This window comes from Eleginops maclovinus, chromosome 4 (assembly GCF_036324505.1).
Source record: "Eleginops maclovinus isolate JMC-PN-2008 ecotype Puerto Natales chromosome 4, JC_Emac_rtc_rv5, whole genome shotgun sequence".
In the NCBI taxonomy this organism is placed as follows: domain Eukaryota; kingdom Metazoa; phylum Chordata; class Actinopteri; order Perciformes; family Eleginopidae; genus Eleginops; species Eleginops maclovinus.
The window spans coordinates 23423949-23451659 of record NC_086352.1 but is presented as its reverse complement, the minus strand read 5'-3'; the positions used below and the strand labels follow the sequence as shown (position 1 = coordinate 23451659).

General features: G+C 41.1%; 4 protein-coding genes and 1 long non-coding RNA gene across 11 annotated transcripts; 2 read left to right on the top strand and 3 right to left on the bottom strand.

Annotated features, from left to right (window-relative positions):
• The first annotated feature begins 87 nt into the window (after positions 1-87).
• Positions 88-5644, top strand: LOC134863249 (uncharacterized). The gene is made up of 4 exons (XR_010165639.1): positions 88-403; positions 3634-3768; positions 3886-5039; positions 5172-5644. It is a non-coding gene; the product is annotated as an uncharacterized LOC134863249 (long non-coding RNA).
• Positions 1539-3161, bottom strand: c4h15orf48 (chromosome 4 C15orf48 homolog). The gene is made up of 5 exons (XM_063881656.1): positions 3018-3161; positions 2854-2913; positions 2630-2718; positions 2388-2448; positions 1539-2067 (listed from the first exon to the last, which is right to left on the bottom strand). The coding sequence occupies exons 2-5, from the start codon at positions 2890-2892 to the stop codon at positions 1999-2001; spliced, it is 258 nt and encodes an 85-aa protein (XP_063737726.1). The 5' UTR covers positions 2893-2913; positions 3018-3161; the 3' UTR covers positions 1539-1998.
• On the bottom strand, positions 3291-10161 carry afg2b (AFG2 AAA ATPase homolog B). Its single transcript, XM_063881651.1, is given in 12 exon segments — positions 3291-3509; positions 3622-3747; positions 3899-4033; positions 4480-4707; positions 4800-5009; positions 5142-5300; positions 7675-7860; positions 7941-8225; positions 8963-9148; positions 9220-9255; positions 9257-9832; positions 10023-10161. Coding segments are annotated over 11 exon segments (2244 nt in total). The 5' UTR covers positions 9812-9832; positions 10023-10161; the 3' UTR covers positions 3291-3371.
• A 656-nt stretch (positions 10162-10817) lies between these two features.
• On the top strand, positions 10818-23365 carry LOC134863112 (NAD(P) transhydrogenase, mitochondrial-like). Of its 2 annotated transcripts, XM_063881388.1 has the most exons (22): positions 10818-11000; positions 11653-11818; positions 12591-12820; positions 12908-13107; positions 13191-13278; positions 13609-13697; positions 13801-13988; positions 14274-14407; positions 14494-14685; positions 15194-15344; positions 16128-16289; positions 16402-16512; positions 16615-16760; positions 17311-17506; positions 18255-18488; positions 18943-19103; positions 19586-19765; positions 19844-20003; positions 21628-21709; positions 22310-22428; positions 22756-22871; positions 22989-23365. In XM_063881388.1, exons 2-22 carry the CDS (start codon positions 11689-11691, stop codon positions 23133-23135), a joined length of 3216 nt encoding a protein of 1071 aa, XP_063737458.1. In that variant the 5' UTR covers positions 10818-11000; positions 11653-11688; the 3' UTR covers positions 23136-23365. The 2 variants fall into 2 exon arrangements, with proteins under 2 accessions (XP_063737458.1, XP_063737457.1); XM_063881387.1 differs by lacking the exon at positions 10818-11000 and having other exon boundaries at positions 11472-11818.
• On the bottom strand, positions 23004-26796 carry dtwd1 (DTW domain containing 1). Of its 6 annotated transcripts, XM_063881393.1 has the most exons (6): positions 26589-26691; positions 26379-26475; positions 25188-25497; positions 24932-25069; positions 24115-24403; positions 23007-23982 (listed from the first exon to the last, which is right to left on the bottom strand). In XM_063881393.1, the coding sequence occupies exons 3-6, from the start codon at positions 25443-25445 to the stop codon at positions 23693-23695; spliced, it is 975 nt and encodes a 324-aa protein (XP_063737463.1). In that variant the 5' UTR covers positions 25446-25497; positions 26379-26475; positions 26589-26691; the 3' UTR covers positions 23007-23692. The 6 variants fall into 6 exon arrangements, with proteins under 6 accessions (XP_063737459.1, XP_063737460.1, XP_063737463.1 ...); XM_063881389.1 differs by lacking the exon at positions 26589-26691 and having other exon boundaries at positions 23004-23982; positions 26410-26475; XM_063881390.1 differs by lacking the exon at positions 26379-26475 and having other exon boundaries at positions 23006-23982; positions 26646-26788.
• Positions 26797-27711: the final 915 nt, after the last annotated feature.

Sequence of the window (27711 nt, the reverse complement as noted above, 5' to 3'; positions counted from 1 at the left end):
CCAAACAGAACAAGTGTTTCCTGATAGAAGAGCAGGGCAAACCGCCCAAGAAACAATACAAGTGGCTTTCCACGCTCTCTGGTCACACCCTCTGTTTATAGCTTAATAATTTATAAAATCAGTCCAGTGAGCTTTGTCAGCCAGAGAGTGCAGTCTAGTCAGACACTGTTTAGGAGAGCTTTGGCTCTCTTCTGAAATAGGTGATGGACATTAAGAGGATTGGCTCTTATTACAAAACCCAATGAGACTGTTGAATGTCCCCGCAGCCATAAACTAATCAGATGAGTGCCTTTTCCTATCGCATGGATGGCAGTTATTACTTTACAGCTGTCCTAGAGGGCAACATCTCACCATTTCCTGGTCTGCAAACAGCATTCAATGCTCCCAGCGTCTGGTAAATATGGTAATACAAAAATTCTAAACTGTTAAACAAGTTTTACTAGGTCGAGTTTCAAAGGTTTTTGTTGTAAGCGGCAGATGGCAAAACAGATCTCACATTTTTGGAGGACATAGGGCTTTAAGGTTGTATTAAGTTGTACTATGATAGTTGGTTGATGATTGACCTTCAAATAAACGCAATCAAAAAATAAATAAAACCTATAGGTCCATTTAGAAGCTGTTCTGGAGATGTCTACCATAGCATGAGCTTCAGGAGTCTGCTCTCTTTTCATGACATTTACACATGTAATAACAAATTATTATATTAAGATTTAACCTACCTATTTGAAGCCACAAGACCTTTTGACCTGACCATGACCTTTTGCTGGAATTAACCATATGACTATTGACTATTCTCACTGTCAACAAATTGCATGGAAAGAGAAAAAAACGTCATTGCGTCAATTTCTCAATTCCTTCTGACTCCCCCAGCCTGTCACACGCACATTTGTTTCTAAATCAAATCTTTTAATAGAACAATATTTGAGGAAACATGCTTGCGCTATTACGTAGGCTTTCTTGTCAAGAATGAAATTATGACTGAGGTGTCGTCAGTTTTACTTTTGATATTAAACAGACATTTAATGCGGTCTTCTGACTCAAACTTGCATAGTATTTGTGCCTTATGTGGCACACCTTTTAGCTTTACTGATGGGTCATGAATGTTTTCTTCAAAAATGTAAATAATATTTTTAATAGAAGATCATATACGTTTTTTTAAACAGCTTTTATTTAATGTGACTCCAAATCAATGCAGCATTGTATCACGACATTGGGAAGATCTGTCACATTTTATTTTAGTCCACCTTCAGTTGATTTATGTATGGAAATCCACCTCCATCTAATGGAAAGTTTTATGTTTTTATTTACATTTCTTATTTTATTTTTGTACAACTTTCATTTCCCATGACTCAGTTAAGAATATTCATATAAATCAAACAAATCGTATAATAAAGAGGTGTATCCTACTTGTTCAGTGCAGTAATACAATGCTGCCTTGATTGGGAATCATGGGGTCACATGACCTGGATGCTTGTGAAAAGCATGTGAAGGGTTTTCAATTAAATGAAAAAGTTAAGAAAAGGCTAAAGACATGTTGATCCTGTATACATACTTTTATAGAATGTTTAACATCAAAAGCAACACTCTTTGAAACTACACAGTACACTACTTATTAGTACAACATTACAATCTTCGTTACCATTTGGGTCAAAAATATACACTATAGTACATCAACTTTGAAAGCAATTGAACACCCCAGCTTATTTAATATTAGTTTGGCTCTCTAGCTGCAATCACAGAAACCCAAAGTACATTTGTACATTATCATTTAATGGCAATATCAGTATTTGTTATCATATTTGTTTACTGTTGTGGATGGATGTCCTTGGGCTGGGTCACTACAGAGCCGGGTGAAACCCCACCAGTGGAGCAGAAGCATTTCCGCACACTGAGTGTTAAAGTATCCTAGTTTGTGCAGAAAGGATTCTGTTAGACTGATGGGGTGCAGGCAGCTGGTCAGACCGTGGATGTTTCTAGAAGATGCTTTATTCTCTTTTTCTACTTAGTCAGGCTCTTCACATACTCCAGCTCCTTCACTGGTTTCCACTGCTGATTGATGGTGATGAGCTGCAGCAAAATTTCAGAAACCATAATCAGGCTTTACCTACTGCAAGTTTTACCACAAATACCATGACTAGCTTCAACGTGTAACAACATGTGAGGCAACATAAACCTTAATCTGATGTAAAAGCAGACTGGTAGTAATTTGATAACATTCCTTCCTCTGTGACTCAGCAGTTTGTAGATGCATGCTGGAAGATCCTGCTAGTCTTACGTGCCAGTAAGAATAAATAAGGGCTCAAATCATTCAAACCTTTTTAAATAATATACAAAAAATATAATATGACTTATACAATCTATTTAATATCCTGAATATGAGAGATTACCTTTTGGGGTTTTGATGGGTCAATTTTCTCCCATGGTTCTGGATTTCTGGTCTTATTCAAACTAAAACCCATGAAGGAAAATGCTGCATTATTATTAAGTATTGAATATATGAGGCTGATATGTAAGTATGATATAAGAATAAACACATGTAAAAATTAAGTGCATTTTAAAGCCATTAATATTATATTTATATATAAAATACCGAGTGGATAATATTTTGCAAAATCAAAGTGACACTCACATAACATCAGTTTTAGTAAAGAGAAAGTAGGTAGCAGCCGAGGTTGCTCCTATTCCAGCAAAAGCCATGAACCCTATCAGAGGAATCAGCTGAAATACAGGAAACAAATGATTGTTTTTTTTTATTTGCACAATAATATCAAAATGTATAAAGTATACAACACAGACTCTAAATCCAATATCCACAATACAAAATCACTTTTAAGATAGTAGAGACCATCTCACCTCCTTTTTCTTTCTCAACATTTGGAAAAATCCAACCATTTTTTCTGATTTCTCAATTACCTAAAAGAGAAATTAATAATATTTCCATTCAACAATAAAGCTTGGAGTCCATTCAGTAAATTGAACTCAATAAATTGAAGAGGAAGCAGTGTGAAATGTCTCACCTGTTGTTGCGTAGAAGTCTCTGATGTCTATAGCGCAGCTTTCTGTGAGCCCGACTGATGTAGGCTGGATGAGAGGTAGTACGAGGTGAAAGGCACGTAGACAGACAGAGCTTCCTGCTCTGAAATGCACAAGTGGAGTCCAATCCGTCAACCGATTGAATTGATGATCAATACATCATGAGTGTGCAGTACCCCCTAGTGGCCACATTTGAAAACTGAAAGTCAATGGCTGGTCAGTAAAAAAAAACACCACAAAAAATAGAGACCCAAAGGTCAAGTTTTACTTATTTTATTGCAAATGTATATTCATCTCTTAATAATACATAGTATCAATGCAGAGGAAATGGTGGTTCGTCATCTGGGATGTGTTTGATATGACTGAATCTGCTGTGCAGTGAGAGAGGGCCTCATGTGGCTGAGGGACCGCAGGAAGTATGTGTGTTTGATGGTAGAAGCCTCCATGTTCTCCTCTTGTAGTGCCAATAGAGCAGCCTGGGAAAACAAAATACATTTTCAGGCATTCTTCCTCTATCGGTTTATCTGGGTTAATACTTTGGACCATGATTACTTTTTGTATCTTAGAATAATAAGGTGTTCACATTACCTCTTTACACAGATTTTCCAAGTCAGCTCCAGAGTAAAGCTCTGTCTTTGCAGCCAGCTCTTCCAAACACACATCAGCACCCACAGGCATTGACTGTGTGCACACCCTCAGGATGCACAGACGAGCCTAGGAGACAGACAATGTGGGGTTAGTTGAAGATTAATAATTAAAGGCTAATACTAAAAGTTGTGTTTATCATATTTAAAATCACTTCTCAAAACATTCCTATGCTGTTGTACCAAACACTAGTTATTCCCTGTTTAGACAAATAACTCACCTGATGGTCAGGTGGAGGGACAAAGATGATCTGGTCCAGCCTGCCAGGTCTGAGGAGGGCGCTGTCTAAGCAGTCAGGTCTGTTTGTGGCGGCGACAACCATCACCTCTTTGTTGCATACTTCTTGGCACTCCAACTGTCAAGGAGCAAAAACAGCTTTTAGAATAAAGTGTTGACTAAATTACCTCATACTGAATATAAGGTCAAATGTGAACCATTTCTGCTTTAACAATGTACAAACCACCAGAACTATAGTTTCTAATCTAGAGAAATTGCTCATTTTAATCAAGTAGAAGGGCTGTTTCATCTGATTGCCTGTATTTGTCTTTGTATCCCCTTTGATCACCAGGTTGGTGGTTGTCTGCCAGAAGCTGTCATAATTTGACCTTTTATCCACTTCGAAGCATTTGAGTGGGACACATTTGGTGGTTTTAATTATAGTAACCATTGGATGGGTCGACCTGAAGTTATCAGAGATACAAACTGAGCAAATGCAGGCAAGCAGTGTTGGTGAAAATAAAAATGAGCTATGATCAATAAAGAAATCCTAACTGGGAGAACCTGACAGGAACTGAATCTGACCTGTTTCTGCGTGCTATTCTCCTCCATCCCCTCCGCCTGGAGGATCTTCTCCGTCCCTCTCCTCTCCAGCGTCTTCAACCCAATCCCATCCATCTCATTCAGGAGCACAGAGAGGAGGCGTGTCTGTACACTGTTCGGTGTCTGACTGCTAGATCGCGAGCCAATCAGAGAGTCAATCTCATCAAGGAACAGGATACAGGGAGCACAGGCCCGGGCCTGGCGAAACAGCTGTATGTGGGCCGCCAGGTGCATGTGTTAATCGGTGGAACATGAGGATACAAACACAGCTGGTGATATTACAGACTGGAAAAAGAAAGTACCTGCGCCAAAGCCTTCTCTGAGTCTCCCACATACGGAGAGTAGAGGTCAGCACCACTGACTGACAGGAAGGCACAGTTAGTGGAGCCCGCTGCAGCCTTCACCAGCGTGGTCTTCGCACATCCTGGAGGTCCGTAGAGCAGCAGGCCGCGGGGCCGACACAGACCCAGACGAACAAACGCCTCTGGGTATAACATCGGCCACTCGATACTCTTTGATGTTCAGACACAAGAGAATAGAGGGTGAGGGAAGATATGGGTGTTTAATTCCAATGACAGATATTCTCCTTTACAAGTCAAAAAATGCTTTGTGTTTTATGTTGAACAAGTTAAGCATTTATTTACCTGTTTTAGTTTGAGTTTGACCTCTTCCAGGCCTCCAATCTGATCCCATGACATCGGACACAGCTCCGTCCTTCCCAGGCTGCCCCGCAGGCAGGAGGGCCGCACCGCCTTCAGGGCCTCCTGGAAGTGCAGCATACCAACCACCTGCTCTCCTGAACTCTACAGACAATATTAACAAAGCAAAACAATTCAGAAAGGTCATACATGACTTCAACGCAGTAGAGGGTCCATTCTAAGCACTATACTCAGTGTCAATTCTACTTTACTTTTAATTTAGGTAATTTGGTGCAAGATCTGTAGTTTGTTCCATGTACAGAGTAAGAGAACGCTGTTTTATTTTCTTATTCTCTTTCTACTCTCAGAAGAGTCCTGGGTAGGATAGGATAACTGTGCAAAAGCTATTTAAGGTCTATAAAGTACCATTACCATATTTCAGTCAAAGTCAACTTTAAAATCAACTTATCAATTTGCACTGTAGTGTGCAATATTTTCCCCTGTTCAGTCTTATACAGTGGGGCAAAAAAGTATTTAGTCAGCCACCAATTGTGCAGGTTCTCCCATTTAAAAAGATGAGAGAGGCCTGTAATTTTTATCATAGTTATACCTCAACTATGAGAGACAGAATGAGAAAAAAAAATCCAGGAAATCACATTGTAGGATTTTTAAAGAATTTATTTTCACATTATTGTGGAAAATAAGTATTTGGTCAATAACAAAAGTTCATCTCAATACTTTGTTATATACCCTTTGTTGGCAATGACAGCGGTCAAACGTTTTCTGTAAGTCTTCACAAGGTTTTCACACACTGTTGCTGGCATTTTGGTCCATTCCTCCATGCAGATCTCCTCTAAAGCAGTGATGTTTTGGGGCTGTCGCTGGGCAACACAGACTTTCAACTCCCTCCAAAGATTTTCTATGGGGTTGAGATCTGGAGACTGGCTAGGCCACTCCAGGACCTTGAAATGCTTCTTACGAAGCCACTCCTTCGTTGCCCTGGCGGTGTGTTTGGGATCATTGTCATGCTGAAAGACCCAGCCACGCTTCATCTTCAGTGCCCTTGCTGATGGAAGGAGGTTTTCACTCAAAATCTCACGATACATGGCCCCATTCATTCTTTCCTTTACACGGATCAGTCGTCCTGGTCCCTTTGCAGAAAAACAGCCCCAAAGCATGATGTTTCCACCCCCATGCTTCACAGTAGGTATGGTGTTCTTTGGATGCAACTCTGCATTCTTTCTCCTCCAAACACGACGAGTTGAGTTTTTACCAAAAATTTCTAGTTTGGTTTCATCTGACCATATGACATTCTCCCAATCCTCTTCTGGATCATCCAAATGCCCTCTAGCAAACTTCAGACGGGCCTGGACATGTACTGGCTTAAGCAGGGGGACACGTCTGGAACTGCAGGATTTAAGTCCCTGGCGACGTAGTGTGTTACTGATGGTAGCCTCTGTTACTTTGGTCCCAGCTCTCTGCAGGTCATTCACTAGGTCCCCCCGTGTGGTTCTGGGATTTTTGCTCACCGTTCTTGTGATCATTTTGACCCCTCGGGGTGAGATCTTGCGTGGAGCCCCAGATCGAGGGAGATTAGCTGGGGTCTTGTATGTCTTCCATTTTCTAATAATTGCTCCCACAGTTGATTTCTTCACACCAAGCTGCTTACCTATTGCAGATTCAGTTTTCCCAGCCTGGTGCAGGTCTACAATTTTGTCTCTGGTCTCCTTTGACAGCTCTTTGGTCTTGGCCATAGTGGAGTTTGGAGTATGACTGTTTGAGGTTGTGGACAGGTGTCTTTTATACTGATAACGAGTTCAAAAAGGTGCCATTAATACAGGTAACGAGTGGAGGACAGAGGAGCCTCTTAAAGAAGAAGTTACAGGTCTGTGAGAGCCAGAAATCTTGCTTGTTTGTGGGTGACCAAATACTTATTTTACCGAGGAATTTACCAATTAATTCATTAAAAATCCTACAATGTGATTTCCTGGATTTTTTTTTCTCATTTTGTCTCTCATAGTTGAAGTATACCTATGATAAAAATGACAGGCCTCTCTCATCTTTTTAAATGGGAGAACTTGCACAATTGGTGGCTGACTAAATACTTTTTTGCCCCACTGTATATCAAATCTAATGAGTGAAACAGCAAAATATGATCATAAGTCATTCAAGACACATTTCAGACTGTATACTGTATGCATCATTATTCTCTGTATCTAAAGATTGTATGGGCTTAATAAGGAATAACCATCATAGTTATTAAATCTATTACACTCTATTGTTGAAGCTTTCAAACCACCTTGAATCTCCTCTGTCATTAAAATATAAGAACTACAGTCTACTATACAGTAACTACTTAACTGTAGATATCCCACATGTACAAACTAAAGCATGCATCTTTGAAATGGCATTAACTGCAAACAAGGAGTTCTATTGTTTTTTATTCTTGTAACAGTTAAATGATCTCAGGTCTTACTTGCAAACTCAATTATCACTGAGACTGCCTGACTAAATAAAGATAAGATAAACACAGAATTACCTTTGAGTTTTCTCGTATAGCATGCATGGCAGCCTCTCTGCAGATGGCGCTGAGGTCTGCTCCTACGTAGCCTGTAGTTCTCTGAGCGAGTTCTGCTATGTCCACATTGGGACCCACCGGCATCCTCGCACACAGAACGGACAAGATGTCCTTTCTCTGCTGCAGAGTGGGAGCTCCAATGATAACCTGGGGGAAAGATGTACAAATTCACAGCCTCAATTTACATTTATAATTATGTATCAGGTTGACTATTTTATCATCTGCACCTCTCTGTCAAATCTTCCAGGCCTGCGTAGTGCTGGGTCCAAGCTGTCCGGGCGGTTAGTGGCTCCGACAATGAGGAAGCGATCCGACTGGTTCATCCCATCCATCAGCGTGAGAAGCTGAGCCACCAGCCGGTTCTCCGGAGCCGACGAGCCAGTCCTCTTTGGACACAGTGAATCCAACTCATCCAAAAACAGAACACACGGACCCTCTTCAGCTGCAGAACGAGCCTGCTCAAAAACAGCACGCAACTTCTCCTCACTCTCACCCGGATGTGTTCCTACCACCTGCAATCATTATGAGATAAACACATTAGAAGAAGAAAGAAAATGTATTTATGCGACATATTGCTTCTTTATGCATTACAGAATAGGAATAGGTAAGTGCGTTTATTTTTTAAGTGTAAAATCACGGGGCCTTGGTTTGGTTAAATCTGAATCCTTATAATTAAAGCGGCTTAAGTATTTTACTAATTCATTTCCATCTGTTATTTAAAATGTACAGCAACGACAGATCTCTGGAACAACTTCTTGTAACATGCTAATCATTTGTTTTTAAAGGAATGCTACTTTGTAATAAGCCATTTTTGGCTTCAGGTTTAAGTATTTTTAGATCAAGATAATTATAATAGTTTGAAAATGCTGTAGCGGATTGCTTTAAAAGAAGAATTTAGTTTTTGACAGACAAATTGTCAAATTTGTCAATCATCCTATTATTTTGTTCAGAGAGAGAAACACAGCAGTGTTGAGTTATGCACAGGATAAAATCAATGTTTTCTAGCTTTAAGCTCTTGGATGTATACTGGAGAGGTGGGTTGGCCTTCCTGTTTACATTAAAAGAGACCTGCATTTGTTTTTATGACACACTTTTCTCAAAAATGTCCTTTATATTAATTGACTGAAGAGTTGAAACATACGCAGGCTCACAGTCACAGGACTGACTTCTGGTTCATAGAAAAAGACCTTTCGATAATTTAATGTAAACACAGAGCATATGGAAGAATGTCATTTATTGTATATTTTACCTCTGGTCCTCTAACCACCACTAGGCTTGCTCCCACTTCCCCCACCACTCTGCGGACCAGCAGAGTCTTACCCACACCCGGAGGCCCCTGGAGGAGTACGCCTCTGGGACAGGACACGCCGAGAGAGCTCAGGGTGCCCGGATAGAGCAGGGGCAGCTGCAGCATCTCTCTCAGGGAGGCACTCACCTACAATACAGCGAAACATATGTAGGAGCGAAAACACAACAATGATGTCATCACAGACAACGTATGCTGACCTCGTCCAGACCCCCCAGTGGGACAGTATGATGGCCCCTGCAGCTGACTCAAGTAATGCCGGATCGTCTGGATGCCAGTTATCTCCACACCAGTTTTGGAGGTGATCAATCCAGCACTGGCAGACTCCAGATCAATGTTTTCAATGACAACATATCTAATCTCTGTGTCAAAATCCATTAGGTTTATCACATGCTTGTTGTGAACATACACACCTCTCAGCATGTCTTTCACAAGCTCGTGCACAAGGCGGGGAGGTGTGTGTTTCTTAAAGTCAACACTCTGGACCACCACAGTTATCTTCACATGTTTCAGTTTGGGGCAGGGCACAGGTGTGAGCTGGCCAGGGTCCAAGCAGACATGAGAGGGTGGGTGAAAGATCAGATTTCGAGAGGAACATTTGAGGTCTATCTGCAGGAAGCCCTCTGCCAGGTCAGCCCGGGGCCAGGCGGTGCACAGGCAGCTCCCCCCGGGAACAGAAAGCAGCAGCGGGGAGCCCAGACCGAGACCCAGCGCTGACATCAAGCCTGGACCCAGCCTGCATCTCTGAGAGCCCCGGTCCGATGGATCCACTGACAGGAGCCTCAGAGACATTCGTGTCCAACAGTTACCTCACTGACAGGGAAAAAAAAGAAAGGCAAGCAGAAAACGTTACTTATCCATCACAGTGACACGCCAGATTGGAGCTAGCACCAACAGTGTAAACTTTAGCTAGGCTACATGCTACTAGCTGTTAGCTACAACCTCATTCTTAAGCTAGCTGCGATTAAATATCTTTAACAAAAACTGTGAGGTAGTTACATACCAGACAATGTTTGGTACTACGAAAAGATGGCTAAAATGATGTCAGCGTTAACGGTGTTGCTGATACATCAGTTGTCTTTAAACATACATGCAACAGACCGAGCAATGTTTACAAAACCCATGTGGCGTTTCAAACTAGATGGCCAACAAAAACGTTGCCCTGCGTGATACCGTGGAAGCTGGTTTCAGCTTCGTAAATTAAGCTTAATATTTGTAAATAACTTTTGAATTGACCATATAAAATAACCATTACCACAGAAACTGTCAAATAGCACAAATATATAAATACAATTTATGTATTGTATTGTATTGTATTGTATTTTTTGAACATGTGCCATGTTGTAAATAACATCTATGCATTAGAATAGTCATTAAAAACTACAACAATAATAATAATAATAATCTTATCAATATTAATCATAATTTTAAAGAGATGTATAATACTTGAAAGAAACAAACAAGGCAGGAAATAGTTGTAGTTGTCCAACAATAAAGTTTTACAACTGTCTCTGGCGCTCTGGCGTCACCCTGCGTCAAGAAAATAAAAATGCAGCAGATGTAGGAAAACAAAATAAACACCTGTGAAATTGATATTACTCGGTTAATATGTGTGTCTGTAACCGCAAAAGCATTTGGTTTTTGCTTAAAAGGTTAAAGGGACTATCGCAGGATCGTGCATGTATGCATACCATTAAAAAGAACAGTTACCACCAGGACTATTTGTGATAAACATGTTAATCCAGCCTTTAATTCGCAGGTAGTCTGGCAGCGCCTGTTGGGAGTTTATCTGCTCAGGGGTGGTACATGTGTGAAGTCACATGACTTGCTATTTATACATAAATAGTTCACTGATATCGAAACTGCGGAAGGTCGTCCTGCGAGCAGAAGAGGGGGATTTTGGGTAGGACGTCTCACAGGTGACCCTGCTGCTGCTGAAGGAGGTTGAACCATTAACCTGCTCTTTCTGGAAATCTGAAAGGCAAGTCTAAATAAAGCAAACAACAAACTCTACCATTTCTGAATGAAATACTTTAAGATGGAGGATGAAGGTCTGTAATTCTTTGAATGAAGGAAAACAACAATTCTACCCACAAATTAAAAACACAAATCAGGGTACTACACGTTTCTACACTTTTATTTATGTAATGGTGATTGTCATGTACTTTAATGGTGAAGACCACTTGTACAAATAAAAATCCCCCTCTTGTTTTTCACAGTAGTATGCTTATATAGAGATGAGTTGAAGGCGTTTGTCTGAGTCCTGAACTGTCCCCTCTAGCCCCACTGCATTTTATCTGATTTCTCTGCCCTGTTCTCTCTGCTTCTGCTTACAACAACCAGGCCAGACTTGGCACAGTTTCCCCCCCTGTGCCGTCATAATTCCAGATCTCGCGAACAAGCCCGTGGTGTGTAATCAACCCTGGGCCCTTGGTGTGTGTTTGCGTCTCGTGTCCTGCAGAGCTGAAATGTCACTTTGCTGTCAGTAGGCCTCGCAGCACAGACGGCCTGACTGTGTGACTTGGGGGCTCAGGAACTACTTTTTTTGGGGGGATTATAATGTGCTTTTTTATTTGACAGCAAAAGCAGAAGTAGTGTTTACTGACCTCTGCTTGTTTGTGTTCATATTCAAGAGCAAGAGGGAGTCTCGGGCCCGACGCTCTGTGGCCATGTCGTCCCTCCTGCGCTGCATCTCCAGCTCTTCAGTAGCTTTGCTTCAGCAAGGGGTCCGTCAGAGGATTCCTGGAAGCAGGCGTTTCAGGATCTACCCTGTGTTAAGGGACCAAAATGCTTCTAAAGGTAGGAAATGCACATTTGGATGCTTAACCTTCTCAATAGTTTTCAAGATGACAGCTCAGGTCTGCATGCTGTCTTTTGGTTTTGATTTCCTCTGTTTCTGAGTTTAGGAATGAGAGTTCACTTTAGGATATCCTCCACCTGGCAAGAACAGTGGAAAACTCCACAGATCATGAACTGTTTGCAGCAGGTTGCTAGAGATCTTCCATAAATAGGGAGAGCTGTAGTGAAGTGATACTGAGGCTATGCTTACTGTACTCTGAGAGTAGAGCTGCTAACATGTGAGGCCATGGAAGAGGTCATTTAAAGGTGACACGTAAACCTTTTACTCCTGTCCAGCATTATGTTCACAGACCATTGATTTTGGAGTCTGTTTGCCAGGCACATGTCACCGAGAGTGTGTGAGAGTTTTGCTATTACTGAGTGCTTTTTAGTTTGAATTGTGAATGTGTCAGTGTGGGAGTGCAGGCCTCTCTGCGTGTATTGGCTCTGAGCCAATCACCTGCTAATAATGTCTCCATGATGGCGAGGTCACCATGCCGTGTATGGAGGAAAAATTTGTAACCTGACACTGTTCCAGGCCACACAATCTCCGCTCTACGCATGCTCTCTTGTGTTGTTGCACAAAAATATTAAAAAAACCAAAAGCTACCCTGTTTTTTAAAAATCATTTTATACAATGATATTGATTTCTGTACATAAACCTTCCAATACATTTATTTTAAAGAGCTTTTTATGCTCTGCAGACTGAACTTTCAGCTGTATGTGTGTTCAGGTGTGCTCTACAAGGACCTGGTGGTTGGGGTTCCTAAGGAAACCCTACAGAACGAACGCCGCGTGGCGTTGTCTCCTGCAGGGGTTGAGGCGCTGGTGAAACAGGGCTTTAATGTGCAGGTGGAGACTGGAGCTGGAGAGGAATCCAAGTTCTCTGATCAGCATTACAAGGATGCAGGCGCCACCATCACTGATGTCAAAGGAGCCCTTGGCTCAGACTTGGTTCTCAAGGTTTGAACATATCTGATAGTTGGTCAACTTATAAGCACCTTTCTGTTTGTAGTTTGTTTGAGTCAGGATATTATCACATTTCTGTAGGTCCGAGCCCCCAGTTTGACTGAGGCAGACCTCCTGAAGCCTAACTCTACCTTGGTGAGCTTCATCTATCCAGCACAGAACCCAGAGCTGATGCAAAAGCTGTCAGAGAGGCAGAGCAACGTGCTGGCCATGGACCAGGTGCCCAGAGTCACCATCGCACAGGGCTATGACGCACTCAGCTCCATGGCTAACATCGCTGGGTAAGGAAACTCACACTGAATCATGTGCTTTTAGCTTCTCAGAAATGTCTGTTTACAGTGAATGTGACTTCAATGTTTTTAAGGTACAAGGCTGTGGTTCTGGCTGCCAACCACTTTGGCAGGTTCTTTACTGGTCAGATCACCGCTGCAGGAAAAGTCCCCCCTGCTAAGGTAGCTTCATATATGTGCAGTGTGTATGTTTGTCCTCTCAGAGTGGTAATTATATTTCCTGAGGTTTCTTTAATTGTTTTTCTCTTGTTGAAAGGATAGTTTTTGGATTTTATTTTATTCTTATGCAAAGCAAGGGTTGAAAAGGTAAACAGGGTGTTAGATGCTTTACAGATTGTAAACCTCCCTGAAGCAAATGTGTCGGCTATCTTTTGGCCTATACTTTGGGCTATAAAATAAAATTGACACATTATGCAGGTCAACATGGCCCTTTACTTTTAGATTGACTGCAAAGATCCCCACCTTGCACAATATTTCTTCTGCTGTACACAGGTCCTGGTTATTGGAGGTGGAGTGGCTGGTTTGGCAGCAGCAGGTGCAGCCAAGTCGATGGGAGCCATAGTCAGAGGGTTTGACACCAGGTATCAGTTAGAAAATAACTATTAATAATAATTGTCGAACTGTGTGATGATGGGTAGGATGATCCTGACTTTGATAATAATCGGACTGTTTGTCGACCGTCAGGCCAGCAGCCCTGGAGCAGTTCAAATCATTTGGGGCAGAGCCTTTGGAGGTAGACCTGAAAGAGTCTGGTGATGGGGTTGGAGGTTACGCCAAAGAGATGTCCAAGGAGTTCATTGAAGCCGAGATGGCACTTTTTGCCAAGCAGTGTAAAGAAGTCGACATCGTCGTCAGCACTGCCCTGATTCCAGGTCAGTCGCATTCACCCTATGGTTATATACCTTTAAGTGTTTAAAGCAAAGGAATCATAATTTGCTGCATAGTAACAATGAACCAGTGTGAGGAACCTTCAGATACCTACAACCCAACTATCGGTGTGCTTAACTTTTTATAACAACTAAATAAGCCCTTTTTGATGCAGATCTGAATATTTTTCTGCCCCCTTGTGGGAAAGAAAAAATATACATGCCGCTTCGCTTTCCCTAGATTAAATTATATTATGAACAGCTGTCCCTGTGTTTCCTGTTTCCATGCAGGAAAGCGAGCTCCCATTCTGATCAAGAAAGAGTTTGTGGAGTCGATGAAGGATGGCTCTGTGGTGGTGGATATGGCCTCAGAGGCAGGGGGCAACATTGAGACCACCAAGCCTGGAGAGCTGTACGTTTACAAGGTGAGATCTCCGCATAGCCATTAGACTTTGATGGAAGCCTGTCTTTATGAAAAATGTACAAATAATGTATTTTTTTCCTTTACTAGGGAGTAACTCACATTGGCTACACAGACCTGCCCAGCCGCATGGCAACACAGGCCAGCACATTGTATTCAAACAACGTCCTAAAGCTGCTGAAGGCCATTAGCCCAGACAAGGAATACTTCCACTATGTTCCCAAAGATGAATTTGACTATGGAACAATTGACCATGTCATCCGTGGGACTCTTGTTATGAAGGTAGGTTTTGCCTTTGATATAACTGTCTAATGGCAGCCTCCCTCCCTCTCTGCATCAGACCATGTCATGTTATTTTACTGTTCCAAATTGGTACTAAAAACCCTCTCCCAGATGGGAACAGCTCGTGTTGGATCCCAGCAAGAATGTTGTAAAGGTTTCAAAATATACTTTTCCAGGAATTTTGTCTTTTGACAAATTGTTTATGGCAGAGAAGGCATGCAACCTCAATAGGACATATCAGTTTACCTCTTTTTAAACTGAGCATTATTCAGACCCCTTAAAAGAGAATTTGTATTTCAAAACCACTGCTAACTGGTTCATGATTGCTGTTTGTTCAGTGTAATCTCCTTTGTGGTTCGTGAGTTTGGGTTTGAGTGCTCCCACCATCCAGGCCAGATCTCCCACAATGCAAGACTCCAAGTCTTGATGTCTGGTTCTCACGCAAAACTCTGTGGACATCCTCTGTTTTCTCACACTGATACTCTTGTGTGTTTTACAATGTACCCAGGAAGGGAAAGACATGTTCCCGGCCCCACTCCCTAAAACAGTCCCCCCAGCCCCAGTGAAACAGAAAACAGTCGCAGAGCTGAAAGCTGAGAAAGCAGCGGTGATCTCTCCCTTCAAACGCACCATGACCTCTGCTGGCGTCTACACTGCAGGTTAGACACAAACACTCAGATACAAGCAGATATATTCAGGCTAAATGTCCACATCATTGTATTACTTAGCTTGGAATGTCCTAAATTCTCAAATGGTACAACGTTTTTTATTTATCATTCTTACCATGATGTTACATTTTGCTAGCCAGTATGTGACAGATCCAAATAAAGCTTTCAAGCAAACGGTCAAACATTTTATACAAAAAAAGCAATCTTAAGACATCCCCATGGACCTGAGAATGCTGCCATGGGAAAAAAACTTCCAAAACTTTATGATTTATGAATAAAAGATGAATCGATTGATCAAGAACAAATTCCAAACGAACGGCACTGAATAGACCATTCTCTCTCTCTCTATGCCTTTCATGTCTCTATCAAAGCTTTTACTATCCATTAAAACAGAAAGGCCAAGAAAAGATTGTTGAAAAAAGGTATGCACATTTATTATCTGTAAGTTGCAGCAATACTTCCATCAACAATATCACATTTGAAAAGTTTTAGCCTTTCTCCAAAATAAATGTACTATGCAGAGCACAGAGATTGCCAAGTCTTAATGGCATTTGAAAATAGGCCCTACGTTTATAATTGGAAGACATTTTTTGTCTCTTTGAAGTTTTAAAGAAACTATGAATCATCACACTTACATAAACTATCATGGAAATAAAAGTGGGTTCTTGTTCCATTGCTTTAATAGTGAAAAAAGAGCGAAAAACACAACTGCATATTTTTCTCCACTGCATCGTTATGGAAACATAACAACAACACTGCTCTGTTTCTCTGCAGGTGTTTCCACCTGTCTGGCTCTGGGCATAGTTTCCCCAAACGCAGCCTTCAGTCAGATGGTCACCACATTCGGCTTGGCTGGGATTGTGGGATACCACACTGTTTGGGGCGTGACCTCCGCCCTGCACTCACCCCTCATGTCTGTTACCAACGCCATCTCAGGTCAGAGTCAAAATAATGGGATTTTGTCCAAATGTATTGATGTTTATCTGATGATAAATCTAAATCTGTTTCTATTTTATTAATTTTTTGATCTGTTTGTCCTCTCTGGCAGGTCTGACAGCAGTTGGAGGTCTGGTGCTGATGGGTGGGGGTCTCACACCCTCCTCTGTGCCTGAGAGTCTGGCTCTAGCAGCTGCCTTTGTTTCCTCCATCAACATGGCCGGTTTGACATTCAGCACTAAATCACAAAAATAAAAACTGAAAAATCATTATCTGCCAAATCAAATGAAAACGTACAATTCATTTTCTTTCTTCGTATATGCAGGTGGTTTCCTGATCACACAGAGGATGTTGGACATGTTCAAGCGTCCTACTGATCCTCCTGAGTACAACTACCTGTACCTGCTCCCTGGGACTGTGTTTGTTGGGGGATATGGAGCCTCGGTGGCTGCTGGATACAACATCGAGCAGGTCACAGGAATATAATAAGAATACAACAAAACTAATATACAAATAACCAGTATTAAAGGTCCATTGTTTATCATTTAGGGGGTCTATTAGCAGACATATAATATAATGTGCAAGACTATGATTTCAGTGGTTTATAATCAGCTGAAACTAAGAATGCTTTTATGGCGCTAGGTTACCTGAAGGCCACAGTAGCGTTTTTAAGTATAACAGAGCTAGTACAACTTGCTTGTCATAAGTAAGTGCTACTTAAGATGAATATGGTTGTGTTCACAGTAGGAATGTTGCATTAATTAAAACAAATAATTTGTTAAAACAAATAATATAGGTTAACAAATTGATGTACAAATGTAACTGTAAGTTTCTACTTGTTAAATATGTCTTTCTATTTTGCCCAGAAAAACTGTCAGGGGTTGAGATCATAGATTGTATATATACCTAATATATAGTCTATGGTTCAGACTGAACTGGCCCTTGAGCTGCAGTGGGTGGTTGCTCTACCTCTGAGAACTCTACAATGAAGTAAAACATGTGTTGTTTTTTTTTCCCTCAGATGATGTACTTGGGCTCAGGCTTGTGTTGTGTCGGAGCGCTTGCTGGCCTCTCTGCCCAGGGCACCAGTCGCTTGGGGAACACCCTGGGCATGATGGGAGTAGCAGGGGGCATCGCTGCCACCCTCGGTGCCCTGAAGCCCTCACCAGAGCTGCTGTCTCAGATGTCTCTGGCCATGGCCACTGGGGGAACCCTGGGTAGGAAGCGTCCTGCGTTTAGAGGATCTACAATTGAAATACGCATGCTGATATACACGCTGTAAAAAGCCTAATCTGGCACTGATTGTTTCAGTTGCAGCATAGAACAGATCTTTTTGTCATTCACTATCCAAAGCCCTTAGGAAAGCATGCTAAGAAGTATTGGTAATGGCGTTAACTACCAAAGAGGCCTCTGTGGGTTTTATTCTCCAAAAGAAACAACATTAATAAGGCTCAGGCATGGCTCTTTTTGAAGTTCAACAGTTTGTTTGGAAGACCACCATGAATGAGTAAGATGTTATTAACTTTGCATGCGACTGCTCCGGTCTTTGAGGAGTGTGAATATTTTCGCTAATTCATAACAGAACATTAATCATCCTGTCCAGATACCAAGATGAGTGGATTTTGTCATCATGTGTGAACAAACATTAGAAGCTATTAGAGAAAGCAGGATGATAAATGACGATTTAATCAACATGCACACACAGGCAGAGGAGCATGAGGGTTTACTTAATGTTAAATTAGTCACCCTATGCTGCTTTGAAAGATCAGGCCCTGATTGTTAGAGTAAAGTAACTGAAAGCAGGTGTTTACCTTTTTAACTATGTCTTGTTTTTCTTAATATTTTTTATATTTTCTTAATCTTTTGTATTCAATTGAAGCCAGTGTGCATGACAATTGTTGACTTAGCCAGATAAACTGTCGCAACTTACTGATATCCGTTGTTTGTTGGGTCTTCATTTCTCAGGTCTGACCATTGCCAAGCGTATTGAAATCACAGACTTGCCACAGCTCGTGGCAGCCTTCCACAGCCTTGTGGGGCTGGCAGCGGTATTCACCTGCGTTGCTGAGTACATGATTGAGTTTCCCCACCTAGACACCCACCCTGCTGCCGGCGTACTCAAGACAGTCGCGTATCTGGGCACATATATTGGAGGCGTCACTTTTAGTGGCTCACTGGTGGCCTACGGCAAGCTTCAAGGTAATGGTTCAAACTTAAAAACCATTTGTAACATCTTCTATTGTGCATTTGTTATATAGTCTGTACAGTATGTCCTTAAGGTCTGATCATTGTTCTTTATTTGACACAGACACACTAATATCTAGATAAACACACTGAGCTTTGCGTCCTCTGGCACTGATTGTCTCTTTCATCTAGTTAAAGCCCCAGATCCTCTGGTAAATCCTGGCCAGAGCCGGGGGAGGGGGGGTGGTCACTAATTTACATTGCAGTGTAACTGATCAAGAGGCACACTTGAGCTTTTTGGATAACTTCCTATGGGTAGTGGGTTCATGGATGTAGAGTTTGAAGAGTTCGAAGACACGCCACCCTGCTTTAGAGTAAGGTGTGTTTACATGTTTTATCTTCCCCTTTAGCCTCACGAAAGTTTGGCAATTACCTCCAGCTTTTTTTTAAAAGTGTTTTTTGGTTATAGGAATCCTGGACTCCTCCCCCCTGCTGTTGCCAGGACGACACATGATGAATGCCGGCCTGATGGCAATGTCGATGGGAGGCATAGTGCCTTTCATGCTCAGTACCAGCTATGGTACTGGCATGGGCTGTCTAGTTGGCGTGTCTGGGCTTTCCACTATTATGGTGAGTCTCAATACTACACTAAGCCATAATATATTAAAATAACTAATGTATTGAAAAGCATTGGGAAGCATCTTGAGATAATGTTGTTTTTAAAGTGTGCTATAGAAATGAAATGTGGTATTATTATTCAAAGTTTCTTTCAATAAGACATTCATCCATTTATTCCAATGAAGTAATGTTTTTTCTCTCTTCTTATATGCTGGTATGTAATCCAATCTCTCTTTTAAACACATGGATTAAATAATATTTGTATTAAGAGCAGATGTTGGTAGTTGATCAGTGACTCTGTGTAGGTAAACATTTTCTGATGATAAAATACTTGATAGGAGGAGAAACCAATCCTTAAAAAAGCTCATCTGTTGTTGCAGATTCCAATTAACCCCTTTGAATATTGTTGCATATGAAACAAGTTGTTTTTTATTAGCTTTATTTTGACTTACTGACATACTTGTTTTAATTCTGGACAACTATCTCCCCCTTAGGGTGTCACCCTGACGGCAGCCATCGGGGGCGCTGACATGCCCGTGGTCATCACTGTGTTGAACAGCTACTCTGGATGGGCGCTATGCGCTGAAGGCTTCCTGCTGGACAACAATCTGATGACCATCGTGGGAGCTCTGATTGGCTCCTCCGGTGCCATCCTCTCCTACATCATGTGTGTGGTGAGTAGCAGCACATGTATCCAGCCACATGTGTGAACCTGCACAGTTACCTGAGTATGTGTCCTCTTCTCTCCTAAGGCTATGAACCGCTCCCTGCCCAATGTGATCCTGGGTGGGTACGGCACCACCTCCACTGCGGGGGGTAAGCCAATGGAGATTGTTGGCACTCACACTGAGATCAACTTGGACCAGACCATTGACATAGTCAAAGAAGCCAGCAGCATCATCATCACACCAGGTACCCACAGTTCACGCAACACAAGCCATCTGTGAGTTCACTGCTGATTATAATGAATTTTGTGGCTAATATTTACATATTAGCTCGCCTGCTAAGGGGGGGCAGAAAACGTAATATATGTGCCAAAATTAAGGATACATTTTATAGGAGCCAGATATAACTGAGAAAATGTAAATAATATTTATGCATTATTGGCATCCCTGCCTGTCTCTCCAAGGCAAACAAAAGAAAGGGGATGTACCAGAGCTTTCAGAGAGACAGACATTACCCATAATTAAACTTTAATTAAATGTTCAAATGTACGGAGTCAAAAGCTTCTCCTCCTGTGAGTGGAGACACTCCTGAAAAAGACCAGTGCCCTTTAGGAGAGATAGGTTTATAACAAGATTTGGGTTGAGATTAAAGACTAAGACTTTAAAACCAGATTCTCTTGTGGATCCTCCTGTGCGCTCCAGCTGCAGCTTTTCAGACTGTCTGGATAAATTACATCAACCATCACTCTCTGATTAATTTCATCTGACAACAAGACTGTGCTGAGCCAAAATGAGGATCAAAACTGTTTTCGCAGCACCACCCCTTGAAAAGCTAGAAGAAATCACAAGGCTATTGAACATTTCCAGGATCTTGTGTAATTGATACAGCAGTAATTAATTAAACTCAGAATATATATATTGAAGCAGGGGAAACCACACGAGGGAGCAGTTGGCCCACATATGATCCTGCAGCCACCTGGACCTGAGTGTCAGTGTATGTTTATCATCAGAGCGTAAAGTATGATACATTTGATTTTTAGTGTGAGATGGGGACCACATCCTCATTTATTGAACGAAAAATGCAAGACTTGTCTGACAACTGAGTTGTTGTCAAGTGGCCTCATCAAGAAGAAACACAAAAAGAACACTTGAATACTTTAATTGCTGTTGTTTTCAAGTGGCTCCAAACCAATGCAAAGACAGATGTGTGGTCCAACATGTTGGTTCGATTACAGAAACAGTGAAAAGTCATAATAGCTATTGATTCCAGACTCAAGATTTCTCCATGCGCTGTCAACAACAAAGCACGGCAGTGAAGAAACAGAAGGCTCCGGTTGTCTGGGGAATTATAAGATACGGGTTACTGGCCACTGGCTTCAAAAAACTTGATTAAGGGTAATGCTGAACTCTACAAGGTACCGGACCACCAGGGTTAAACAAAGGTTAGGCAGACCCAGGGAAAGAAGTTCTTTGCACGCAGGGAACCAAAAGCCACACCACACATGAGAATGGTTTCAGGAGAAAATGTCTCAGACTATTGAACCACTATGATTAAACACAGAGAGGAGACTTGTGGTAGATGAGGACAGGGAGAGGGGGGACAAAGGAAAGAATGAAGCGTAGAGGAATCACAGGGTTTATTGTTATTGAACCCCTACTGTTCTTTATTTTAAAAGGGGTTATTTATTACAATGGAGCCATAAACAAAATGCAAATCCAGAATAAGAAATGCTATTGGATAATAGGCTCCATCAACAAGGAAGGATTTAAACAACCTCTAAGACACTAGGTTAATTGAAGTTCAGATTAAAATGACATTGTGTATGCTATTGCATCTTTATTCTCTGTGTGTGTTTGCTGTCTGTTCTTAGGTTGGGGTCTGTGTGCAGCAAAAGCCCAGTACCCGATTGCAGACATGGTGAAGATGCTGAAGGAACAGGGCAAGAGTGTCAGGTGAAAATCTGCACTCATGATATTTTTTACATACAAAATGACTGCAAAAGCTTCCATTTAGTGCCTTTTTAGAGGTCTTACAAACACCAGAAATGTGTATTTGCAAAATGTCCTGTTTGCAGTGGAAAATCACTTTCTAAAGTATACTACACAGTACTGACAAGGACACAGAAGTGGCCTTTTAAGCACTTTTATTCAACTACTTTATTGCTATGTTCAGATTTGACTTGATTATTTTACCTTATTATTATATTCCACCAAATTTCAGAGAGATATTGTACTTTTCACTTCCTTTATTTTACAACTACAGATCTGTTTTCATTAAAACGATATAAAGTAGTCAATGGTATATTCCCTTTCACCTGATGATAAACAATCTACTTACTTTCTGGATCATCAGTATAATCATTATAATACATATGTGTTATGTTGCTACCTTTTTCCGTGAAATATCTTAATGAATTAATAGAACAATCTGAACTTGTTTAGAAAGACACAGGTCCATGTGTCGATGTGGCACTACTGGAGCAGCAAAATTGATAAGAGAAAAATGTAATTTCCATCAATTAGTGTTGAAGTAATAACTTCCATCTCGGACAGGTTTGGTATCCATCCCGTAGCCGGTCGTATGCCAGGCCAGCTGAACGTCCTCTTGGCTGAGGCTGGTGTTCCCTACGATGTGGTGCTGGAGATGGATGAGATCAATGACGACTTCCCCGGTACACTTTAGTTATTTCCCTACAGAGAGCTCCACATGGTTGACAGGAAGGTGTCAGACAAAATTACGATATTCATTTTCTTGAAAAAATCTCATCCTCATTTCATTTGCACATGGAGCAGCCTTGTGTTGCATTGTGTTATCAGGGCAACAGTCTTGTTTTCTTAGCAACCAGGAATGCAGTGTGAGACACATGGTTCTGTTTATGACAGCGGGAGATAAGTGTGGTGCTGGGAAACCCAATGACATCAGTGAGGAAAAACGCAGAGCATTACTCAAGCATTTTTTCCATATTTTGTATAAATGTGTAAACGTCTGTGGCCCACAGAGACGGACTTGACACTTGTCATCGGAGCCAATGACACAGTGAACTCTGCAGCACAAGAAGATCCCAACTCCATAATTGCTGGAATGCCAGTTCTGGAGGTGTGGAAGTCCAAACAGGTTGGTCAGCACTTTATAAAATTACTTTTGATATGTATTGCACTCCGACAATATCACTGCATCATTTTTTTCTGTGAATGAGAAAGTGACTTTATCCACTCTCACACTTTACTCCAGGTGATAGTGATGAAGCGTACCTTGGGTGTGGGCTATGCCGCAGTAGATAACCCCATCTTCTACAAGCCCAACACATCAATGTTATTGGGAGATGCCAAGAAGACATGTGACAGCCTGCAAGCAAAGATCAGAGAGGCCTACTACTAAAGACCCCCCATTAGCTTAGCATTATTGACAGAAACTATGAAGTACAGAGACCTGTTGACAGATTTTCACTATAAGCTTTCAGGATATATATTTATGGTTTTATTGGGTCTGCAACAAATGTGATTTTATTACAAAGATAGCCAAATTCATAAGATAATTTTTAAGAAAATAAGGGACATAAATAACTCAAATGAAATTGTACTGATTTGTAAATAAATAGTATTCTAACATTTCTGATGTCAATTTCCTTGCACAAAACATTATATATGTAAGTAGGGCACCATACTCACTATAAATTTGATGGATTCAAGTGGTTTATAAAAATACCCTAAATGATGTTGATTTTATAGCTTGCTATAATCCAGTTTATTGCAACTGTAGTATCTACATGACAGAGCTATTTGTTATGTTTTACTCGTATAACAAACACAGCATTCATGTTTTGCAATTGTAATCCTTTTGTGTTTTATTGCATATTTCTAAGCAAATAGTATTTACAAAAAAATGTATAACTCAGTAATAAATAAAATAAACCACAAAAGGGCTTGCAAGTAAATCTACCTTTCAGCTACAGATCCTAAGTCTTTTTTAGCTGCTTCAGCTTCTTTCTCATTTTCCAGCAGATCTTTCTTTTCTTGCTTTGATTTGTTGACAACTGAGTGTAGGTAGGAGTAGAAAAAGAGAAGGTTATCATATTCTCCGTTGTACTCCTGAGCAAGGCAATGCTTGTGGAAGTCCTTGAGAAAATAATAAATAGCCTCGATAGTAGCTAAGTAGGTGTCTGGTTTGCCCCTCTGACTCCGCCAGAAACACGTTTTCCTCGTCTTCAGCTCCACCCGGAGGATATCTGGAGGAGAACACGCGAACACGGAGTGAGATCATGTTAAATAGCGCTGTGGGTGAAGTACATTTGCCCCTAATAATCACCAGCAGCCAGAGCTCTTTAAAAAGCTGCACAGATGCAATCCGTCATGATTACCTTGCAGTCTCTCATCTGTGCTGATCTTGTTGGTCTGGTTCCATGTGCTGTCAATGAAAACCACCCTCTGTAAGGGATACACCCTGGACTCCAAGCCCTTTGCTTCATCTGGGGTCCCTGACCCCAGGCTGTCAGCAGTATGTGTGGCCCCTGTTATTTCCTCACTTTTCAGCCTCTTTAGGCAGGGTTCACCAGAGGAGCGGTATGACCTGCTGTCGGTCATGTCGTGCAAACACTGGATCATGTCAAGAACTGAGACAGCCCCTGGACCCGGGAACACCAACACCACCTAGAGAGGCAGAGTGATAACAATGATTCAGAGCCTAGCATCGTCATACGAACCAAGACTGGATACTTTCGTTCTTCAATTTGTTGTCAATTTATACATACTAATATTAAGAAGCACAGGACAACTTTGTTGAACGAAGCAAAATCAGTTGAAAAACCTGAGAAATGTCAGTTGAAAGCTATCAAATAGAATAAGCACACAAGGCTTGTGCACTTTTTCTTTATTTACAGTTCAATGATGGTATTTATTATGCTTGCGATAAAAAATGTAATGTTAATTAAAAAGAGAAATAAAGGTGCACGTACAGAGGAATTTTCCCAAATGGGTACAAGAAGGAAATTAAGCAGCAGTTTTCCTTATTTCTTGTACCCATACAATCTGGAAAAAATAATGGGCAGATTAATTGATCATGAAAATTTGTGTTATTTTCAGCCACAGAATGTGCAGCTTCACAATGACACTCAAATGTGTACAAAAAGAAGAGTGTATGTGTTAAACAACATTTTTTCAGGATGTAAAACAACTAACCTTGTTCTTTTCATAGTCAGGTATGCAGGGGTAGGTGTATATGTTGACGTCGCTGGGTGCAAGAATCTTGGCATGGATTGCAGTGCTCTTGCCATCCGTCTCATTGGGATGCTTGATGATATCTATCTTCAGAGGAAGCTGAGCGACAAATACAATATTTAGAGTTGCCTCCAGAACATAGTTACAGTTCATCCACACAATTATTACAGCAACTCTTTCAAAATAACAATCAAGATAGTTCTGACCTCTAACTGACCTTGATCACAGGGATTTCTTGATGGCTGACACCAAGTAATGAGCAGCATGTGTAGCAGAAGAACATCCTTGATCCTCCACATTTAGAGCATAATAACCTGCCCCTCTCCTTCGCCTTCTCCAGAACTGCATGTGATGCCAATTTTAGACCTTGAAGAGGCTCCTTGGCTAGCTCATGGGTGTCTGATGAACCACTGGAGACTGTTGTTTTGTCAGGGCAACTAGGATGGAGATGCTGGTGTTGATCCAGGCTGCTCATGCTTGCTCGTAAAATGTTGACAGACCGGTGTTGAAGTATGTGGGCCCTACGGCTGGAAAAATAATGACAAACAAATGAAGCCAATATTAGAAGACAGAAATGAATCAACATTTACAGAACTTTAAATGATATGGGCCCAATAATGTGGAAAAACCATTAAACAAGCTAGGGATTACTATTAAAATGTTTGCACTGGAGTTGTTTTTCCAGAAAAGTCTGATTTTTTTGTTGGCAGACTGTATACATTTGTATATTAATAATATTGTAATGTTTAGGAATCATCATAATACTTTTGTATTAACTTGATATAAAAAAGTGATGCGGACTTCTTGAGGTTTACTGTTTTATGTTACTTTGGTATAGACTTTATTATTATTTGTTCTATTGGTATTAGTAGTATTAGTTACACAATGTACTGAACTTGTTTGATTGTTTATCAGACTGAATTATCATAATAACAAAGTATTACCTTTCCTGACATTACATATTCTTTATATTAAATATTTAATCATTAACCCTTCAAAATACTGGCGCATTATGAGCCGTCATTGAGGCAAAATATCTAGATAAGGGATTTTGTCTCAGAGCGTGCAAAGAAAACGGGGGAATTCTGCATCATAGCATTTAACCAGAATAGCTTTAGTCCACACTACAACAATTTTGCAACTTGAAAAAAGTAAGGAAAGATTGTTGCAACCTAACATTATATGCATGGAGAGCATAAACGGTATCGTAAAGCTAGTAAATAGTGTAAAGTTATTAAGCCACAAACACAAGTAGCTAAACAATGGTATACAACTCTGTCAAGCATGTGAGAGTTCGATAGCACAACAAGCTAACATTGAATACGTTCTGCCTCTATCGCTTCCTTTTAGCTATGTCATCTCACAATAGACTAACCACTGTATTGTATATCTGTCCCGGATTACATACCGTAGGTTAGCTAACGTTGCAGTACACTCACGTTATTACCTGGTTAACGCAAGTGAAGCTATATTCTGTTAGCAGGCTCAGCATGTTTAGCTCCGTGCTACAGGCAGAAACAAATCATACAGCGGTTAGTTAGGTTCACTAATACCAAAGCCGTAAAAACATACGTTTGTGTTTTTAAATTGAGTTGTAAGCAATACGTTGTCCACTCACTAGTCAATCTCGACAAACACGTGTCAACCGGTATGCATGATGTAGAACCATACGAACCATAACATTTTATCCATGTGGTTCAAGCTTAACCTGGGTCATAGATGTATGGAGAACTGGATACAGCGTCGGAGGCGGGGCATCGTTCATTCCTATGAGAGTTGCTCAGGAGCGCATGAAGCCAAAATAGAGCGACTGTAGATTCATAAAGTACCCGGATCATCCGGGGCCTTGTGCTTATGCGCCCTAGAGTTTTTCTTAAGCCCCGCCTCCGAACTCCCGTTCTCGACTCAGTCAAATAAATAGAGAGGGGGAAAGCTGGAATCAGCTGTAGTCGAAGACCCTTATGATGTAGATAAGGGTTTTTTGAAAGGGTTTGTGCTGGGTATTTTTTTTTTTCTTAAAATCAATTATACGCTGATTGTCAGACGTCTCTTTTGCAAATGTAACTGGGGAAAAGTATTCCTGGGACAAAAAGACGTCATCGAAGTTGTAGTACCACTGTTTGGCCACTACGGCCATTCCAATATCAGCTTCAGGCATCCATGGCTTTGTTTCGTTCTACGAGATAAGCGTCTTCTTCTAACCGGAAATACTGTACCGTATAAAGGAAATTGTACTTTCGTTATTTTCCGGTCGCTTAACATTAGAACGTGTGACTTGCGGAGACTGTTCAGAACCACCTGTTGACGGAAAGCACGAAAGGTAAATAAAAGCAAAACGGGAAGTACCCGGAAGAACATGGTAGTCTAATTTTTTACAATTCCCAAAACACAATTTCTGAAATTAGGGCCCTCTTTGTCAAACATTAAAAAAGTGCATAAAACAGACAAAACACAACATATCTAAAGTATGCAGGCATGCGGTCTACAGTCAAGTTGCTGTCACTATACTACAATTAAATAGCCTATATGGGATGCAGTCGTTCTTATATAGTAGAATAGAAGCTGGTTCTCTGGAAAGTCATATTGCATAAACTTGATTAAAATTTCCCAGATGATAGTCCACTCTTTATCACAGGGCTACAACCAGCGTTAGAAGATTCAAGGGTTTTATTATCATATGCACATGTAGCTACAGTGTATGGCAGTACAAATCTTAGGTCCCAAACTCCTCCAACAATGCA

Excerpts from the sequence above, each read along its gene's own strand:
- c4h15orf48 (XM_063881656.1), bottom strand. The coding sequence starts at position 2,892 with ATGGTTGGATTTTTCCAAATGTTGAGAAAGAAAAAGGAG. Across the intron at positions 2,719-2,853 it reads TGTTGAGAAAGAAAAAGGAG|CTGATTCCTCTGATAGGGTT; the intron begins GTGAGATGGTCT and ends CCTGTATTTCAG. Across the intron at positions 2,449-2,629 it reads TTTACTAAAACTGATGTTAT|TTTGAATAAGACCAGAAATC; the intron begins GTGAGTGTCACT and ends CATGGGTTTTAG.
- LOC134863112 (XM_063881388.1), top strand. The coding sequence starts at position 11,689 with ATGTCGTCCCTCCTGCGCTGCATCTCCAGCTCTTCAGTAGCTTTGCTT. Across the intron at positions 13,279-13,608 it reads GAAAAGTCCCCCCTGCTAAG|GTCCTGGTTATTGGAGGTGG; the intron begins GTAGCTTCATAT and ends TGCTGTACACAG. Across the intron at positions 21,710-22,309 it reads GAACAGGGCAAGAGTGTCAG|GTTTGGTATCCATCCCGTAG; the intron begins GTGAAAATCTGC and ends CATCTCGGACAG.
- dtwd1 (XM_063881389.1), bottom strand. The coding sequence starts at position 26,462 with ATGCTGAGCCTGCTAACAGAATATAGCTTCACTTGCGTTAACCAGGTA. Across the intron at positions 25,498-26,409 it reads TGCGTTAACCAGGTAATAAC|CCGTAGGGCCCACATACTTC; the intron begins GTGAGTGTACTG and ends TTATTTTTCCAG. Across the intron at positions 25,070-25,187 it reads AAGAAATCCCTGTGATCAAG|CTTCCTCTGAAGATAGATAT; the intron begins GTCAGTTAGAGG and ends TTTGTCGCTCAG.